This window comes from Frieseomelitta varia, unplaced genomic scaffold (genome assembly GCF_011392965.1).
Source record: "Frieseomelitta varia isolate USP_RPSP 00005682 unplaced genomic scaffold, Fvar_1.2 scaffold_906, whole genome shotgun sequence".
In the NCBI taxonomy this organism is placed as follows: domain Eukaryota; kingdom Metazoa; phylum Arthropoda; class Insecta; order Hymenoptera; family Apidae; genus Frieseomelitta; species Frieseomelitta varia.
In genome coordinates this window covers 97728-116835 of record NW_025110708.1, presented here as the reverse complement: position 1 = coordinate 116835, position 19108 = coordinate 97728, and the positions used below count along the sequence as shown (strand labels likewise).

The window sequence follows — 19108 nt, the reverse complement described above, 5'->3', positions numbered from 1 at the left end:
TTTTTTTTAGCTCGTAACGTTTCCTGTACGTTGACTATTGTCATCTCTGCCCTCGCATACGTACTCTCTCTGGCGCCGTTCGTTCTCGTTGTCTCTGTTTCTCGTACATGTATCGCACCTTTCGTCGCTGGGACGCAACCAGTGTCTAAACACGCGTCACGATGATATTCCTTTCTAGCCCGCTTCGTTCGCTCGCTGCCGTTTCCAGCACAGAGTCGGAAACAGTAGTTACATTTGTTCCATCCGCGGATGGTAACCAAAAATATTCGGATGTAGAGACCGTTTGAAAGAAATGCGATTTTATTTCCATCCGGCCTTTCTACTCTCAGTTGTCCTTCTCGTTCGCATCACGCATACGCTCTTTCATTCACTTGCTAATTCTAAACATAAGCTTTTCGATGAAATACGCTGTACACTTGTATAATGAATATTTATAACGTGTTACACGCAATAGTTTTCCTTATAACGCAAAAGCATGACACGAAGAGAAGAGCAGTCAGCGAAAGATCTTCTCGAGTCCCCACTTCTTCAGCAACGTGTCGAAGTATACTCGAATTTACACGAATATCGCGGTTCTTGCGATATCCTCACGACGAGGATTGAAATAGAAGTAAATGTTTAGATTGAGAATTGCTTGCGGCACGCTCTTTGCGAATTTACATTTAAAAAGAGAACAATCTATGCGGCTGCATTCGTTAAACAATTCGAGTAACAAACAACACTGTGTAACACATTCGGCGACAGATATATACCGTTATCGAAAATAATTATGGAAAAAGGATGTTAACTGCCTCGATATCTCGAAAGCGGCGTAATGATGTCCTTCCCACTTCCGCCGTGTCGGGTCCCGGCCGTCCCATGCCAATTCGTCAATGTCACTTCTTTATCGCCGCGTTAGGATCGCGAAATTTCACGTAACCCACACGGGCAATCTTGCAACGCAACTCTTCCCGCGGGTAACATTAGACAGCCGGCGAACGATAAATGGGTCACAAGACGACTGTGCGCGGTACGTCTGGTATCCGATTGCCGGTTGCATCGCTTAGCAAGCTAAAATATGACGAAAGTACCAGCCGATCCGCGTTCCTTTTCCACGATATCAACAGATTTTCGTTGTCTCCTCGTCGACGACCAAGAGAGAGAGAGAGAGAGAGAGAGAGAGAGAGAAGAAACGAACGATAAAGTTGTCTTCCCATTTAGAAGTTTCCTTTACACTTCCGACCTTAACCAGCTCCGTTCGAGTAACTTTGAACGTGAACACCGTGATCATCGTGTTCCACGTTGGATAATACCTGGAGCGTACCGGTATAACGTTTGCCAAGTGGAATGGCGAGTTTCTTCGATAGGAGTTTGAATGTGTCGGCTCGAACGACCGAGAAAGAGAGACTTTACCGGTTTGTGCGGGAGTTGTGGCATCGATTAAAAACAAAAGAAAAAGAAAGAGAGAGAGAGAGAGAGAGAGAGAGGAGAAATTATTCAAACGAAAACGAACAATTCCTCTCTGTTTACTCTTTGCTCGCCGAGTCGCGAATCTTGAAATTTCTGGTCTCGCTCTTGGCAAATGCAGTATGGTCAGAGCTGTAATTTCACATTGTTCCAGTATATTATTTCATTGCACGATATCGCTCCATTAGTTCGACCCGAGCAGTGATTCCCGAGGTCATTATACCAGTGGAGGATCGTCGAGAAAGAGTGAGTGGCAAGGAGAGAAGGCGAAGTGGCAGAGTGACGAGGAGAGCGGTTCAGTAAGAGAAAAAGAAAGAAAGAAAGAAAGAAAGACAGAGAGAGAGAGAGAGAGAAAGACACTGTGTACGTGTGTATGTGTGTGTGTGTGTAGCAAGGAGAGGGAAAGAACGTGAAAGAGAAAGAGAGAAGGAGGAACGAAGAAGAATGGTCCGCGAGGTCAGCCTACGTTCGTACATATTCTCACGTAGATCTCTGTGTACGTACCGACGCGTGCACACCTTGACGAACATTGTTGAGGAAAAAGAAGCAGTTGCTCGATAATACATCGACTGCCTAGCGGCTGGGTACGCCGGGTGACGGCTCGAACGAATGTTGTAAGTCTACAGAGGACAAAGAGAGAGAGCGAGAGGCCTCGAAAATTTTGGGGGCAGCTGGTAGTTTTTCGTTTAGTCAGCCAACAGAAGGAATTGGGAGTGAATTGCTGAAAAGGGTGTGTGCGTGTTTGCCTCTTTTCGCACATTGTTGTTCGCACTCTGTGCTCTCTTTTGTAACAGCCTTTGGCCACTCGCTTTCCTGTTACCAGATTTTTTCCCCTCTCGAACAGAACAGTCCAGTGTTTTTCTCCCGATAAACGACGAATGATGAACTCTTACGCTCGGCTCGACAGAAAATATATATCATCAATGGGTCGTTGGCGATACGTACGCACGTATAATCGTCTCGTCGATAATTCCTTAGGTGTTAATATCTCGGCGAGATTAACAAATAACCTTCAGGGTCTCTATCTTTGGCAAGCATCGTTTCAAGATCTTAATGAGGCACGGCTGGGTTCCATGCCTTGTTGAGAGACGAAGTAACGCTCCGAGGATTTCGACATCCATCTTGCTTTCTGTCCTTTGCTCGCCACGAGAACCACTAGCCGATCTCTCGGGCCGGTGAATGGGAATCTCGTGATCGTGTAACAAAGCGACGCTGATAACTCTCGAGTAGGCGACCGGAGAATATTTTTACCCAGTGTTACCGAACGAGACTTCGAACCGACGAAAGTCACTCGAATCGTTGCAATTAAGCTATCGAGCAAGATCGCGTCAAACCGTAACCGGTACTTTACGAATGTTCTTTATATTACCGCCGCGAGCACTCGCGAAATCGTTTGTCGTGCCTATTTACCGCTACGACGATAAGCATGGGCAGATGCTGCCGGTTTTTTTTATCGCGCGACGCTCGATCGCTTTATCGGTGAATCGTTAGTAGACGCTTTCTTTCTTTCTTTTTTTCCTTTTTATTAAATCAGCTTGAATAAAAAACGTAAAATAGAAAAAAAAAAATTAGAAATCTAGTAGGCAAGGTACGAAGTATCTGTGGACGAAAGCATCGGCGCTGTTGTCTGGCACCGGGGTCGTTATCGTAATTATTTTGTTATTATCGTCCTGGAGGTTTAGCAGCGGCGGCGAATCGCAAGCGGGTTTCGGACAAAGGATAGCCTTGTGCGTCGTGAGAGCCAGCTGCAGCCCCACCATGCCCGGCCACCCATTTCCTAACCTTCTACTCTCGTCTAAACCGGATTGCCATTGGTCGAAACGGGCCGACGATTAGTGACGGGACCAAGGGAATAGCACCAAGACGCAGGACTGTGGGGGGAAATATAGCGCGCGCGCTTGGATCTAAAATTGCGGCTCCGCCATTGGTTGAATGGGGCCCGAGGCCATTCGATTTAGAATTGAAGAATGGTGCCGCTATATCCTCGGCTCACGGAGGACGCCCGTGGAAAGTAGATTCTCCTTCGTTCTCGAATCTTCCTCATTTTGATTCACCATTTATCAAGACAACGACCGGGGCTCGATCGTTGGATCAGGGACTACCGGAAACACTCCTCTCCAACACGATTCCATTTGTTATTTTCCACCAACATGCTTCCACTCTCTCTCTCTCTCTCTCTCTCGTCAAGTTTCCGCCACGGACGATATATCAAAGTTTCGATTCGTCCGGGAAATTCCGCGCGTTCAAGAGAAAAGAAGAAGAAAAAAAAAAAAAAGAATCCCTGTGCCAAGATATCTTTCAAATATTCCGTCGCCTGGTGACGTTTATTTAATCTTAAATAGCCGGGTGGTATTCCCCGAAAGAGATCGGAATTTTTGGAGTAATTTAAGATACTCGGATCGTGCGGAGCTTTTGAAATTCCAGCGGGCGAACGCGTTCAATCGCGTCGAAATGGGAGCTCGCGATGGTGGGAGGGATAATCGTTTTATACAGTGGAGAAGTTTCCTGGTGCCAAGTCTACGTCATCATTGGCTTAATCCCGGGCGTGGTCATCTGCCCTACTTCTTCCTCTTCTTAAATGGCACACGCGATAAGATTGGTTCGGGCGCCTCCTGCCTGGAATTTCATCCAGAGGCGCGTCGCCCGTCTAATTACTTCTGGAATCGATCGAGGACTTGAACTTTCCCTCGTCCGTGAAATGTCCAGCCAACCGATCCGCACTCTTTCTTTCGATCGACGAAGTTGCGAAAAAGCTTGTCAAGATCAGAAACGAAAAAAAAAGAGAAAAAAAAATGTCAAATGTCAGGAGAGTTACAACGAAAATCATTGTCGTTGATTTTTTCTTTCTTTCTTTTTTTTTTTTTTTTTTTGCTCCCTTTTCATTCGTGTCGCTAGAAAATGTCCTCTTTCTTCACTTCGTTGCATATACCGTTGCACATTCTGCCAGATCTGTTCATTCATTTGGAAATCCGGATCCTGTGTTTCGCCGCCCACTCGGCGAAGAGCCTGAGTGAGAGGAAAAAGCGCGATTACTACTTTCCTGGCAGATGATTCTCTCAGAACCCATTGATTATATGCAAGGTCGACGATGCTGCAACCAGCAGACGCGGATCGTATACTTGGGTTAATCAGACCTTTCGAAGGAAAGGGGAATCTTAACCTGGGCATTCACCATCGAAAGTACAACGTCAATTGTACGGTTACGGTTACGTCGTTAATTCCAAGACGATTGTCTTGCGATGCGTTTTTCGAGTGAATCCAGCCTCAAATTGAACGTGCTCGTGGCCATCTAATCGTGTTCGGCGTATCGCACGTGCACACTGTTGGCCATAATATCTAATTGCTGTACGTTTAGCAGAAAATTCTACTTCATCCAGTATTTCGCATTGTGATTTGCCGACGTTTATGCAAATTTCCTGTCCTCGTAAATGTACAGAGGCAAGATCTCATTTATTAAACGTTTAATAAACGTTAAATATTTCTTCAATTCAACAAATATTTCTTCAATTTCAAATATCATTTACATTTTTTTAAATCTAAACTCCGCAGTCTGCTTATACGTGCGTTAATTATCAAGAATCACAATGGTGTGAGTCAGACGTACGACCATAGCTGTTTTCGAGTAGCACTTTAATTTTAGTGTTGCAAACATCTCGTATCTTTTCCTTTTTTCCTTTCTCGTGAATGTCACGGTAGCGAATAAGCTACAGCTGAATTAATTATGAAATTTTTGCAACCATTCGATCGAACGATGCAGCGGGAGTGTCTCGACTCGCGCCTCTACGTTTTTCCCAACGATAAGTACAACAATAGACGTTTAATGAAAAAAAAGAAAAAAAAGAAAAAATCAGAGAGATAACAGCAGCAAGAGGCATTCGATTTACGTATCGAGCGTGACATTTTGTCCAGTTGAAATGTCATATTCTCCCCGTCCGGATAAAATATCATATCTAGCAGCTTCTTTCTCTTATTTTTCTTCTTCTTTTCTCTTCTTCTTTTTTTTTCTTCCAGCTTTCAAGTGAAGCTACGTATCGCGAAACACTGGCTAAACGTTGTCAAATTGAACGAAGAAAGTAACGAAACTTGGAGACTACGGGAATGACAGGCAGGAAGTTTTTAATTAAAGAGGACAGGGAATGAAGTCGCGTGTTGTCCGAAAGTTGCCACGTAATAATCAGCAGCGTATCGTTTCGCGAGTTAATTCCGCGATACAAAGAGATTTTTCGCGTCTTTCCGAGACTTTCCCCCCCTCCTCCTCCTTCGTTCTTGGCGGCGCGCTAGAGCACAACGCGCCCGTTCCTTTTGTTTCCATCGCGGCGGTAGATGAGTTGGATTTGACGTCATCGAGAAATGAGGCTAAATTTAACGAAGAAGAAAGAGAGGAGAGAGAGAGAGAGAGAGAGAGAGAAAAAATTTTTTTTTTTTTTTTTCTTTTCGCGCAACGATCGCGCCTTATTCCGGACAGATTTTTCATGACTCACTCCGCTGCCACAGCCTTGGGGGGCCAGGCACGTTTCTCGCGCGCGCGCGAGAGAGAGAGAGAGAGAGAGATGACGATTCGTATAATTGTTGGCGCGGCTGTCCGATGCGATTCATGCACGGTTCGATTACGAAGAAGTTCGAGGTTTTCTCGAACAGGACGGTTACGGTGATTGCGTTAACTTGTGCAATTTGTGTTCCCCCTTATCGATGCATTATTAAAAATCTACGAGCGGCTAAACGCGAGAAAGAAACACGTCAGCCGAGCACGTTATTGGTACTCGCGCGGTACACACACACAGAGTGGTCGAATTTGCAAACGGCGTTCGAAATGTAGTCGTAGATCGCAACGGTGATTTAAGAACGACGATTCTCATGCCCCGAAGAAACAATTACGAAACAAGCCCCCCCCCCCCCAACACGTTTAAAAGTAACGTGCATATCGCTGCACGGAGCAGCTCCGTTTAAAGTCCGCCTGTATAAACTCAGCCCTGACCGTAATGCTTGTCATACGTTTTTCTGACAGCAGCGCGTGCAAGCAGATATACGCCGGTGTGCCGCGGCGGCGACGCTCGGCGCAGATCCAGTTCGCATTTCCGCAAACTGGCATTATACCTGTATTTGATAAGCTGCGTGGAACTAGAGCGTTTAAATAATGGCCGTACAAACAACCGATGGGCTACCACGATGAGGGGCCGTCGTTATTCGTCCGTTCGAAACGTTCGACAAACAATAATAATTTATTCAGATGTTTTTCATCGCGCGCGCTCCTTTTGCAGCCTGGCGAGCATTTAATGCAACCTTGCCCCGATCGATAATGCATCCGGACGTGTGCATCACCCTCGTGTCTTTTTTTTTTTTTTTTTTTTGAAGCGATTCCATCGAAATCTTATTATTTACGGTAGGTACGTACCTCCTTCCGGTGCTCGAATATTTCTTTCTTTCTTTCTTACATCGTTTTATAAACGTGGCGAACGAAACGTGGAGAACGAAACGGCGGGAATTTCGCAAGTGTCGCGCAGAATCGGCATCGCTGTTCGAAAATTTCGTCACGATCGGTCGCGATCTGGCGCGTAGCTCGCATCGCGAGAGGATTTTGCCCGACGACGAGTGAAGTCAAAATCGGCGCGACGACAAAATCAATCCGGGTGAGAAATAAAGGCGATGAAAAAAAAAAAAAAAAATTCGCCTCCGCCGCTCGATCTTCTTGCGCACGCGAGATCCTACTAAACACACGCGAATATATTTACGTACGTTCATCGGTTGGCATGTGCTCGTGGCACACGCGACGACCAAATGACGTGACAGTTATGGTGCATTTGCGGGACGCGTGCCACCGTACCGGGTGTCTGTTTAGAATCAATTGACGCATTCAAAGTGGGACTCTGCGAAGAGGCGCGTTTGCGGCCCAATTCGAGCACCGCCGGATGAATAGCCGGCGCAAGTATTGAGAATTTTTTTTCATCCCCCCATGGGATGGTGTCGCCGCGCGATTTTTTTCCGAATCGCCGGCCGAATCATTCGTTTTTTCTTTTTTCTTTTTTTTTTTTTTTTTGTTTTTACGTCGTCACGCATTTGCTCGTTGCTTCGAAATAGAATTGTCAGGCAGTTTCATCATGATATCGATCGCCAAGGAAAAATAAACGCGGTTGAATTTACATTGGGACTCGATATTTCGCGTTGGATATTTATTTTGAGAATTAATATCGGTCGCAAGCGATGCATTAAAAATAGTGGCGCGCACGTTATCAGTATGAATCTTGGCTTTCGCCGGAATCCTTTCTCGCCGTTGGTAACGAGGTACGTCACATCGTTACGATAACGCTCGACTATTCGACCTTTGGATTAAAAAAANAAAAAAAAAAAAAAAAAGAAAGAAAGAAAAAAGAAAAACGAGAAAAAGAAATTTCTGTTATCGTCGATAACTATTGCGAGGTGTGTCCAGCCGAATTACGACACGTCTGTAGGATTTACAGTACCCTAGTTGTTATCGCATTAGAGCCATTTGACGCATCTTTTAGTTTCTCTTTTTTTTTCTTTCAATAAAATTCAACGTAATTCTATGTAATGACAAACGAGTGAGAGTTATCGTGAGCACGTGCAGCGATGAGAAATACTTGACATTGAGAATTTTCGTTGGTTAAGTTTGAAACTGAAACCTGAAAGTAGAAATTACAATTATCGTATACATCGTGTGTGTATATATATATATATATATATATATATATATATTTATCGCAAACGTGTCATTAGGTAAAAAGTCGAAACGTTAAAAATGTCGAATAACAGATACTGGACTGTTTAAATATTTTTTGCTGATCTCTGCGACATTTATTATCTACGCAGACTGGCTACTTGGCCATTTTCCGATGTCAGTCGTGTCTCATGATCGCATAATTATTCTAATGAAATTTCGCACACGAACGACTCGGAGATTTGAAAAATGGCAATAGGCAATATCGTTTGTGGAACGAGATTTCCAAATGGCGGTAGAATCGTTATGACGGTGGAGTTGCAGGCAATCCAGATAGAACGATCGGCGAAAAAGAGGAGAGGAAGCATTAGCAAACGCGTTCGCGTTGCACCGCCACGCTTTTCGATGTTGCGACACACTCGGCCAGATACTGGGACGTGCGTGTTGCCGCTGTGTCCTTCGAAAAAACCGCCGCGTCCGGTCGGTTTTCTCGAGCATGCGATTTTGGCGGTGATTCCGACATCGGCGTGCCGATTACCGCGAGAGGTTTATCGCGGTTAACGGATCTTTATACTCACGCGAGAAACTCACAACGCCTTTTCCCTGGCGATGGTTTATCGGCACCCTTTCGTCGACTTCTTCGCGGAGATATCTTTTAACAAAAGTCAGTGTAATTTGTATCTGCTTTTCTCCGTAAATTGGTCGATAATTACAAACGAGAAGGTTTTGTAATAAAAGAATTTTTATTTCATCGATACGAAGAGGACAGAGAACATGCAGTTCCGTATTGTTTTTAAAATCCTCTTCTTACATATCTTGAAAACATAGTCTGATAGATTTCTGTCAGACGACAGAACAAGTAAAAATTTGTGAAATCCTTCCAGTTTTATGTCAATCCTCTCGTTTTGTTTGACTGTGGGACCTAAACGTACTATAAAAGTGTATCTAAATTATTTTATTACTTTTAAATTATTTGTCAATTCCTTGGAAATCGATCATTAGAGAACGTGTCGTCATCTTTTACGGGGCGATTTTGTCAAACAGCAGCAACGACAGGCCGCGACTGGAAGTTAAAAATGTAAAAATCTCGTACTTGTTCTCACGATCATGTTCCTTAAGACGAGTATCTGTCTGTTCTCGGATTAAGACTAGACATGATTCTAGAGAAGTGGTTGGCATAGGGATTTACGCACGGGCAAGTGGCGCACATCATTGTTTGATGTAGTTGCGGTGGTGTCGCAGGTCTGGAACGGGTAGCGGAGGAGTTGATGGGCCGTAGGAGATGGAAGCAATATCAGGACACCCTGTACAGCGGTACTCGCAGCAGCGAATCACTGACGGCACAGCCCCACCACCGGCTATACCCGGCGTTCTCGTCGTCCTGCGACCCGGTGCCCGGCAACTTGGAACAAATTGGGTCGCGTCCGCTTCATCCTGCGTCCTCCTCGTTACCTACAACGATAACGGCCACAACGACGGTGTCACCGGCAACGACGACGACAGCGGCAACGACGGCGACGACGACGACGACGACGGGCCTGATCAAGCAGGAGAGCCTGCAGAGGCATCACCTGCAAAATCACCATCACCTTCAGCCCTCCACCGTCGTTCAAGATCACCATCAACATCACTGTCAACAACAACAACAACAACAACAGCAGCAGCAGCAGCAGCAACGGCAACGGCAACAGGAAGAGCGTCGCCTGAGGCCGGACGAGATCAAAGTCGAGGTCGGCGAGGACGAGTTCGCGAACGGTGTCGGCCGAGAGGAGTCGACGGTGACGGCCACGACGACGACGACGACGACGACGACGAGCACGTCGACGACGACAACAACGGGAACGAGCATCCTCGCCGTGTGCACCAGTACAGCGACCGGCACGATCGCCACCATCAGCACGGCCGCGATGACCACGGGGACCACCACGATCCCGACGAGACGACGACGCAAACGCCGGCAGAACGATGGAGAGGCCACCGACGACAGAGAGGACGACGAAGAGAACGAGGAGGAGGAGGACGGGAGAGTCGGACAGGCCGAGACGGAGAAACGGCTGAAACTGGACGAAAACGCCGACACGAGCAGGCCCGTCAGTCCTCTGAGGAGGGAGAACGATCGAGGATCTCGGGATTATCCGACTGCCAACGCAACAGACACGGAAGGGACCAAGGTTTGTAGATTTTTCATTCGTCTCTCTCTCTCTCTCTCTCTGTCTCTCTCTGTTTCTGCTCGAAACGAAATAAAGGGTGGTACAACGACGGATTCTGTTGCAGGAACGAACGGAGGAAGTCGCGTTGGAGCGGACACCGGTGACGCAGGGTTCGTTGCGGGTAAAAACGGAGGAGGAGCTGCAAGGTGTGCCGAGTTGTGGAGGAGGCGGCCCGACGATATTGACGACACCGGCCCCGGATTCGGACGGCATCAGGTCAGGAGTACTGCCGTGTCGGGAGGTTGATGCAGCCGCTAGGAACACGGTAGCGCCGTTTCTCGTCGGTGGAAGCCGACGCACCAGCCCACCGCCGGAAGACTGGAAGCCGCTAGACAAGTGTTACTTTTGCCTGGACGGCAAGCTACCGCACGATGATCAACCACCACTCGTAAGTATGCCACTCTCGTTAGCCTCCAGCGGGGGCTAAGGCGGAATGTGTCTTGGTCGCGTCATGGTGGCGACGTTCACGTTACCGTCACACGTTGACGGTCGAGTTCAGTCCGATTCTGATGGATTATTCCACGTGGTCATTTGCGTCACGCTTCTTCAGGTTCTCAGGGCTCAGGACGAAACGTTGCCACCATGACGCGACACGTCGCGCATAAAACTGCATTAGCCGAACGCGAGATATCTCCAGTACGCATAATTAACCGCGCGGAAAGGACAACACTTGTGTTTCACGTGTGGTGGTGTATGGTCGGATATATATATATATATATATATAAAACTATATATCTATATCTATCGGTCCCTCCCGGCGTGTCGCTCTCAGGAAACACTAGGAAAACTAGTTCAATTTTTGATTATCTCTCGCGCAGAAAGAGCACCCCGTACGTCTCTCTCTCTCTCTCTCTCTATCTATCTCTCTATCTCTATCTATCTCTCTCTCTCGCGGCTTTGATCACTTTGACGCGCTGCCCTTATAAAAGTTTCACGAAGCCCCCCCTTCCGCATATATACTACTCTCCTGCGTGGCGTGGCGTGGCGTCGCGTGAAAAAGCGAATTTGATCAGGATTCGATTTGTCCTCCAACGTCGGACGGGGTTCGCCTCCTTTTTCCATGATCGTTTCTTCCCTCCCACGCCGGTGGTAATCAGTTCCTTTCCGTGTGTTTCGTCGGACCAATGACGAGCCGGACCGAACACATAACGTTCGATGTGTCGCGATCCTGCAGAGCCCGCAGAGCGACAGTAGCAGCAGCTCGCGGTCGGCCGAGTCACCGATGTCGGTCCAGGTGGACCCGATGGCGGCGTCCGTGGTCGCCGCCGCTCTCACCGGTAGCTACCCTACCCTACTGCCACAGTGGTGTCTGCCACCAAGGGAGGCACCTCTCGTTGCAGGGGTGCAGCCTCATCAGGACAGTGCAACGCCAGCCGATCAACCTCTCGACTTATCGGCCAAACCGAAAAACTCTCAGGTACGTGGCTCCTTCTGGCGTGGGTAGAGATCTCGCTTTCCTTCTCCTATCTCCGCGTCTAGTGTACGCGATAGACACACACACACACACCAAGAGCAAATCATCCAACGCAAATTGTGTGCCCTCTTTCTCTCACATTTACGTTTACGTTTTGTTCTTCTAACTTTTTTCTACTCTTTTTTTTTTTTTTTTACGAATATCACACCGATATGCCTTTTCCGCCAGGGGAAGGGTTAAGTGACACGATCGCGCTTTCTGTCTGCAGGATAACAACATATCTATACTGGAACAACAGAAAATACCTCTGAGGATGACAGCAGGTATCGACCCCAAGAGTATCTTTAAGTAAGTACAGTCACAGTCTCTATCTTTCATCTTTGCCGTTACGAACCGATCAATCTCTCGATTATGGACGATGCACCGACGAGAAACTGCTTTATAGTTTCGAATACTGAAAAAAAAAAAAAACGTCTAGAAACGAGTCGCCTTTGCCCCGCTAGCTGTTGAAATTCGTGCGTGAACCAGCTTGGTAACCAGAACGAGGAGAGCGTCGATTCACCTACCCGGTGTTATCATCACGCGACTCGTCTTACACCTCGCAGCGAAACGAAGCCACCACTGATATAGGTATTTGCATTCCGCGCTAGCAAAGGAAAGTGTCGCGATCGCATTCCCGTGTGCCCCCCTCTCGTGTTCCAAAAGGATCGGGAACAGATTCGTTGTCGCGAATCCGCGTATCCACGTGGCGGATCCCCTCCCCCGCTGGCTCGTTACTCGGTTCTCGATCCGTTCTGCCTTTGGATACTTTTATATCGTGGCAGAAGTTGTGTCATTAAATAGGATCCGCGATGCACGAGTGCGGCGAATCTATAGCGGCGGCGTACGAACCGGTAATTAAAAAGTTTCCACCCGTTTCCGTTGTTTGCTTATTCGGAAAATTTTCCGTCGAGCATCTGCTCGGGCTTGCACGCCGGGCTCCGGCTACTCATTACGAAAATTTGCAACGGAAGTCTGTTACAATTTTTTTCTTTTTTTTTTTTTTTTTTTTTTTTTTTTTTTTTGGCCAATTTTTATCTAGAAAACAACCACGTTCGAAGCGTACGCTATCCGTGCATTAATCTCTTCAATAGAATTCGCGTGCCGGGGAAATTATCGCGCTCGCCTGCCGCCGTTTATCCGTTTGTCGAACGAAAACGTGTACACACACGCGCGCGCGCTCACGTAGTTTTTTATTTCGTACGAACGCCCGGCGATTATCGGGTTCAACATCGGCGCCCGTTCCGAAGGGTGACTCGGGAATCGCGAGGAGAAACTCCGTTTCGGCCCGAATCGGCCGTGAAAGTCGAATCGAAGATGAACGGAAGAGAAATCGGAAGGAAGATCGGTATTGCTGAAAATTCGAGCTAAAAGTCGACTCTCTCGAATGACGCAACAATCGGATCGCATGTTCGATGCTGCTTTACCCAGCTGCTTGACGAAAGTGACAAAGAGTTGTGACGTTCAACGTCACTTTTCGTCTCGGGCATTTTTCTTGGAACGTTCGTTCCTTCGCGCTGGAATGACGTGTCACGCACGTCGAGAGAATATTTGGCCCCAAAAATCGCAACATTTTCTCAGTTTTAAGTACTTAAGTATTAATTCACAATTAATTATTATTGTTATTAATTACTAAATTAATACCCAAGTGTTGAAATGCAACCGAGGCAAAGCAAATGACAAGTTTGTTACTTCTTATAATAATAAATTCTATAAATAGTAAATAATATATGTAAAATAAATTATAAATAATCATACATAATATAATAAATAATATATAATATTAATAAATAATAAATAATATATAATATCTAATAAATAATATTTAATTTCTATCATTCGACCGTTTGGTCACTCGTTACGGTCCGTGAACCAGTTACAGGCGCAAGAGGTTAATTCGTGAATCGAGCGATACACTCTGCGCGAATATATCGGGTGGCAGATGATGCAAAATATATTTAAGATAATTAGTTTCTCTTGTTCTCGAGAAACTAATAGCAATATTATAAAATATGCAGGCTAGAAGATATAAATTCAAACTCGTCGTGTAATACCGTGCGCGGTACTGGACTCTCGACAATTCGAATGACTCTAAACGTTCAAAGTCTGTTTCTTTCGTTCAGAATAGAAAAGCAAGATTGCGATGTAAAACGAAGCTCTAAAATCTCAACGAGGAGAAACATTCGAGTAACAGTAATTCGTAGATTTTATGGGGATACTCCAGCGTGAAGTGCGTATTTTTTAACTCTGTTAAGGAATTTTTTGCAGAGAACATATTATGCCTTTTGCAGTCAAATTGACAGAGTTTATTTCAACGGCGTTTCAAAATTTTTTGGGACAAAAACAGTTAAAATTAGTGGCACTGCATACTCTCAAACATAGTCTTACAGTGTCCATGATTCCAGGCCGTTCTGTTTGTCGGAAATAAAAAAAACGCGAGTGTTCCTTAATTAGCACGAGTTTGGCTATAGCAGGTACGAAAACAAAAGAAAATAGTCGGTAATTAAAAAAGTGGCGATACTTTGAAGTTCGATTATCGATTTTTGCATGTTTTTTTTTTGTTGAACTTCGGAAGCCTAGAAAAAGTATAAAAGATAAAATTTTTTGGTTGATCCCGGTAGAGTAGGCTACAGTCGCACACGTACTAGATGCGTACTTAAAATTTCGATTCAATTGGCCAAGTAGATTCTCACATATCGTGGACACCGTTCTGAAAAACATAGTTTCCAGAAAAATGCCTTTAAAGTTTGCGGTAACAATGACGTCGCGTCCCTCAAACAACCGTGACCTCGTTAATTTTAACAGTTCACGTGTAAGGTTGCAGAGATTTATTTTCGAAGATGTTACTGTGTCTTTTAAGAATATGCAAAAAAAAAAAAAAAATCGATTTTTTTCAAAATACCCCCCTTAAATCATTGTAAAATTCGTCAAACGTGGCAACGTGGTTCGTTGAAAACGAGAAAAACTGGAATTGACAGTACAACGACCGAGATGAACGAGAAACGAGGGGGAGGGGGAGGGGGGGAGGGGGAAACAAGACGAATAACTTGCCGCGAGTCAAAGTCGCGAACCGTGTCCGTACGTTGCCCTCGTGTTTTCGCTGTTTTCCCCGCGGAACATTTTGCGCGTCAAATTTTTATCGTCGTCTATTATTAGTCCACCGTAATCTGCACCTCCTGACACATCGGGAAGGCACAAAGTACCTCGCGTATGTGTCGCGTACGCCGCGCGAGTAAGATGAAAACGCGCGAGAGAGGAACGCGCTGGAGAAAATGAGACGGGGCACGGTTCGCGGCGGCGCATGCGCGCCACCGCAATTAACGATAAGATAGAGAGCCCGGCCGTGCTCGGAACCACCGCGAGCAAGCGGTCGAAAATTAGAAGAAGGCACGAACGATCGAATCGACGAAAGTTTGTCCCCCTACCGTTGCTGAAAAAAGGAAATTCGACCTAACCCAATCTGATCCGATCATTTTCGTCGCGCCGTTCAATCGCGCCCTCATATCTCAATCGGCGCCGCGGACACTGGATGGATTCAAATAGGAGCCGATAAAACGACGCGGCGCTAATTATTTACGTCCAACGAATGACACGGGGATTGGTTGCTAAATGGCTGGAACAACTGTGCGCGAGTAGGACATGGGAACTCCATTCTTTCCATTTTTGTTGATTTTCTATCTCTCGGGCGTCGTTCGGCACACGGCTGAAGGTGAAACAGCTGGCGAAACCTGCGTGATAAATTCTTGTTTCTTTGTGAAGGAGCAATTTTAGAATTGCCGGTACGTTATCGGTCGGTTCTACGGTAAAAAGAATTACTTTTCTCGTTAGACCAAGTGTGCTTTTGTCACCAAGTTGCAGGCAAAACTTGGCCAAATCTCTCGGAATTCCTCGTCTTACGCGAACACAATACTTTTCTCCCTTGTCTCGTCTTTGAAAATTTTCTAAATACTGTTTTTAAACGTTGCCAAAAGAATTAATGTTGCTTAGTAGTGTTTGACTTATTCAAAACTTTACGATTATTCTTAATCTCTTGCGCACGTCGAGTCAACTTTTATGTCCCAAAATTGCAATATTTCCTCCGTTTTAAGTATATTTAAGGGAACAGTATGATCCAAAACAAATAATTTTAAAATTTACTAATTCTCAGTAATTTCTATCCAGTGATATCGTACCGACGAGTTCAAAAGGAAAAGAAAGCGACGAATTATTGTATACGGTTTGGTCGCTCGTTATGGTCCGCAATTGGTTGCCAGCGCAGGTGGTTAATCTACGTGGTTCAAAATAAATATAATTAAAGTTTATCAATCCACGTGGTTTACAATAAATATAAGTATATTTAAATAAATATAATTAAAGTTTATTAACCTCTTGAGAACTTTTTGTCCCAAAATTGCAATATTTCCTCAGTTTTAAGTATATTTAAGTATAACCCGGACAAAACAGATGATAAATTTATTACTTCTCAATAATTTTCTGTTCAGTGGTAGCGTACCGACGAGTTCAAAAGGAAAAGAAAGCGAGGAATTGTTGCATACGGTTCGGTCACTCGTTGTGGTCCGCAATCGGTTGCCAGCGCACGTCGGAAACTTTTTTGTCCCAAAATTGCAATATTTCCCCAGTTTTAAGTATATTTAAGTATAACCCGGGCAAAACAGATGATAAATTTATTACTTCTCAATAATTTTCTGTTCAGTGGTATCGTACCGACGAGTTCAAAAGGAAAAGAAAGCGACGAATTATTGTATACGGGTTCGGTCACTCGTTATGGTCCGCAATCGGTTGCCAGCGCACGTCGAAAACTTTTTTTGTCCCAAAATTGCAATATTTCTCCAGTTTTAAGTATATTTAAGTATAACCTTTTTTGTCCCAAAATTGCAATATTTCTCCAGTTTTAAGTATATTTAAGTATAACCCGGGCAAAACAGATGATAAATTTATTGCTTTTCAATAATTTTTATCCAGTGGTATCGTACCGACGAGTTCAAAAGGAAAAGAAAGCGACGAATTGTTGCATACGGGTTCGGCCGCTCGTTATGGTCCGCAATCGGTTGCCAGCGCAAGTGGTTAACCTCTAGCACACGTCGAGGACTTTTTTTTGTCCCAAAATTGCAATATTTCTCCAGTTTTAAGCGTATTTAAGTATAACGCGATGTTGGAATAAATAGAAAAGAGGCAAGTCAGAATGGTGCAGCAGGTATTGCTTGTGAGGAAGAAAAAGTCTGTTGCAAGCGACAGTTGGAATCGGTCGCGAAGCTTAGAAGGGGGAGGCAGAACGGTCGAAATACACTTTTATCAGCTTACTTTGCTGTCCGAGAGAGACTAGGTCGACGAACTCATCACGGGGGGGCCACGTTCTTGTCGAGTCGCCGACACAAGCAGACACTTCTTTCCTGCGCTGAATTCCTTCCATTAATCTTATTGTCAAACAACGAGGCGAATTGTAACAGCCCGATTGCTACCTGCGCGTCGCTTCTTGCGTCACGTCGGTTCCTCGAACGACTCGGTTCGTACCAGCGACGTCGAAATTGAAATTTTTTTCGACTCATCGGGCGATTCGACGAGGCGAGTAGGCGAAAATACGAGAGAACGGAGAAAGAAAGGAAGAGCAAAAGGTTGAATATCGATGAATATGCACGTGCATCAGTCGGCGAAGCCATGACCAGATCAATTCCACTTTTCGTTAATCTCTTAATTTCATTAGACGAGTACGCGTTCAACAGCTTGACACGATCCGGAGATAAATTAAACGGAAAGAAAAAAAAAAGAACAAAGTTCGATCGATACTTTTGGTGTATATATTTTGAATTTCCCAGCCGCGATCGGTTGGCCGTTTTAAGCAAGTTTTAAGCAGCGCGAATTGCGTAATAACCTCGGCTGTCTCTCGCTTCACGGACCTGTTTCAATTTCGTAGATTGCTCGATTCGTTGTAACGCGGCCGGCTAGGCGAAAGATCAAAGTGTTAACGAGACCACACTCCGCCCGGATCGATTCGTTTCTCGTGCGGAACACGTGCGCGTATCACGCCCGGCCACGTGGCTGGGGGTACGTTGCTACCGCTCCTACCACGTGAGCCTGTACCACGAAAACTACCCCGATAACTGTGCAATTGCGCACAACATCGGTTATCGGTGATAATTATCGGGGCTGTCTGTCGGTGCATCGCAACAAAAGGAGGCCAAAAAGAGAGAAGGAGGAATAAGAGGGATATTGATAACGACGACGAATGACGATAAGAAGAGTGGACGCGGGTGGACGTGCGCACGTGTCACAGATGTTGTACGTTTGATTGTTTTAGTTCTTGTTACCGCGCGAAACCACGTATGACCGGGCCGGTGGCGGCCGTGGCGGCGGCCGCAGCAGCCGCGGCAGGCGTCGGTGGTGTCCCCGTGGTGGGTGCCGGGGGTGGCCGGAGGGCCTACACCGAGGAGGAACTGCAAGCCGCGCTCAGGGATATCCAGAGTGGCAAGCTCGGCACACGAAGGGCGGCCGTGATCTACGGGATACCGCGTAGCACACTGCGCAACAAGGTCTACAAGCTTGCGATGGAGCGCGAAAGGGACGCGTCCCTCTCTAGCACCCACTCACACCCTCACGAGCCCGGCGCCCCAGCCACCACCACCACCACCATCACCACCACCACCACCACCACTACTACTACTACTACAACTACAACACCACCAAATACGACCCAAAACGCCTCCGCGACCACTCCGCCCCCGCAAGTGGACGAGGTAGGTTTTGGGGACAGAACAAAGAGAAAAAGAAACGGGAAACTGAAAGTGAGAGAGAGAGAGAGAGAGAGAGAGGGAGAGGGAGAGAGGGAGAGAGAGAGAGGGTGAGGGACAATGTTGAAGAGACCGGCGACCATGTGTACCACGTTTCACGTTGTATCTATACATCTTTGATTTTTTTGTATTCAGTTGGAAAGGGATTGGGAGTTGATTTCATTGAGAATTGAGAATTGGCAGTGAGTAATGAAGTTGAAAATACCCGAGAGAAAGAGAGAGAGAGAGAGAGAGAGAGAGAGAAAGAGAGAGAGAGAGAGAGAACGTTCAAGTATCGCAGGACCAAGTGTGAATCGAATAGGAGATAGATAGTTTCTTTTTCTTTTTTTTTTTTTCTCTTGAAACTACGCTTCTTCTGGCACCGGTGGCGCAAGTTTCCTTTTCGGTGACAGTCGTCAGTTTCATTTGTTATTCCATTTAGAGTGTCCGATAATCGTGTCAGTGACGGTAGGAGGAATCGGGACATCGTTTTCCGATATTGCCGAAAAATTTCACGTATCTTCGCGAGAGAGAAGCCTCAGTTTTCCCTCAATAAAAAAAA

The 19108-nt window shown here is 45.9% G+C and overlaps 1 protein-coding gene across 4 annotated transcripts in view; it reads left to right on the top strand.

Moving 5' to 3' along the window:
• The window catches only part of LOC122537383 (mushroom body large-type Kenyon cell-specific protein 1), a 37309-nt gene that overhangs the window by 8133 nt on the left and 10068 nt on the right, over positions 1-19108 (top strand). For 2 of the 4 annotated variants that reach the window (XM_043670493.1, XM_043670492.1), the window contains exons 2-6: positions 9362-10290; positions 10394-10717; positions 11504-11746; positions 12012-12091; positions 18078-18513. In XM_043670493.1, the coding sequence (XP_043526428.1) occupies positions 9362-10290; positions 10394-10717; positions 11504-11746; positions 12012-12091; positions 18078-18513 (2012 nt within the window). Of the gene's footprint in view, positions 1-9344; positions 10291-10393; positions 10718-11503; positions 11747-12011; positions 12092-18077; positions 18514-19108 lie in introns of all 4 variants that reach the window. The other 2 variants (XM_043670494.1, XM_043670495.1) reach the window with 2 other exon arrangements.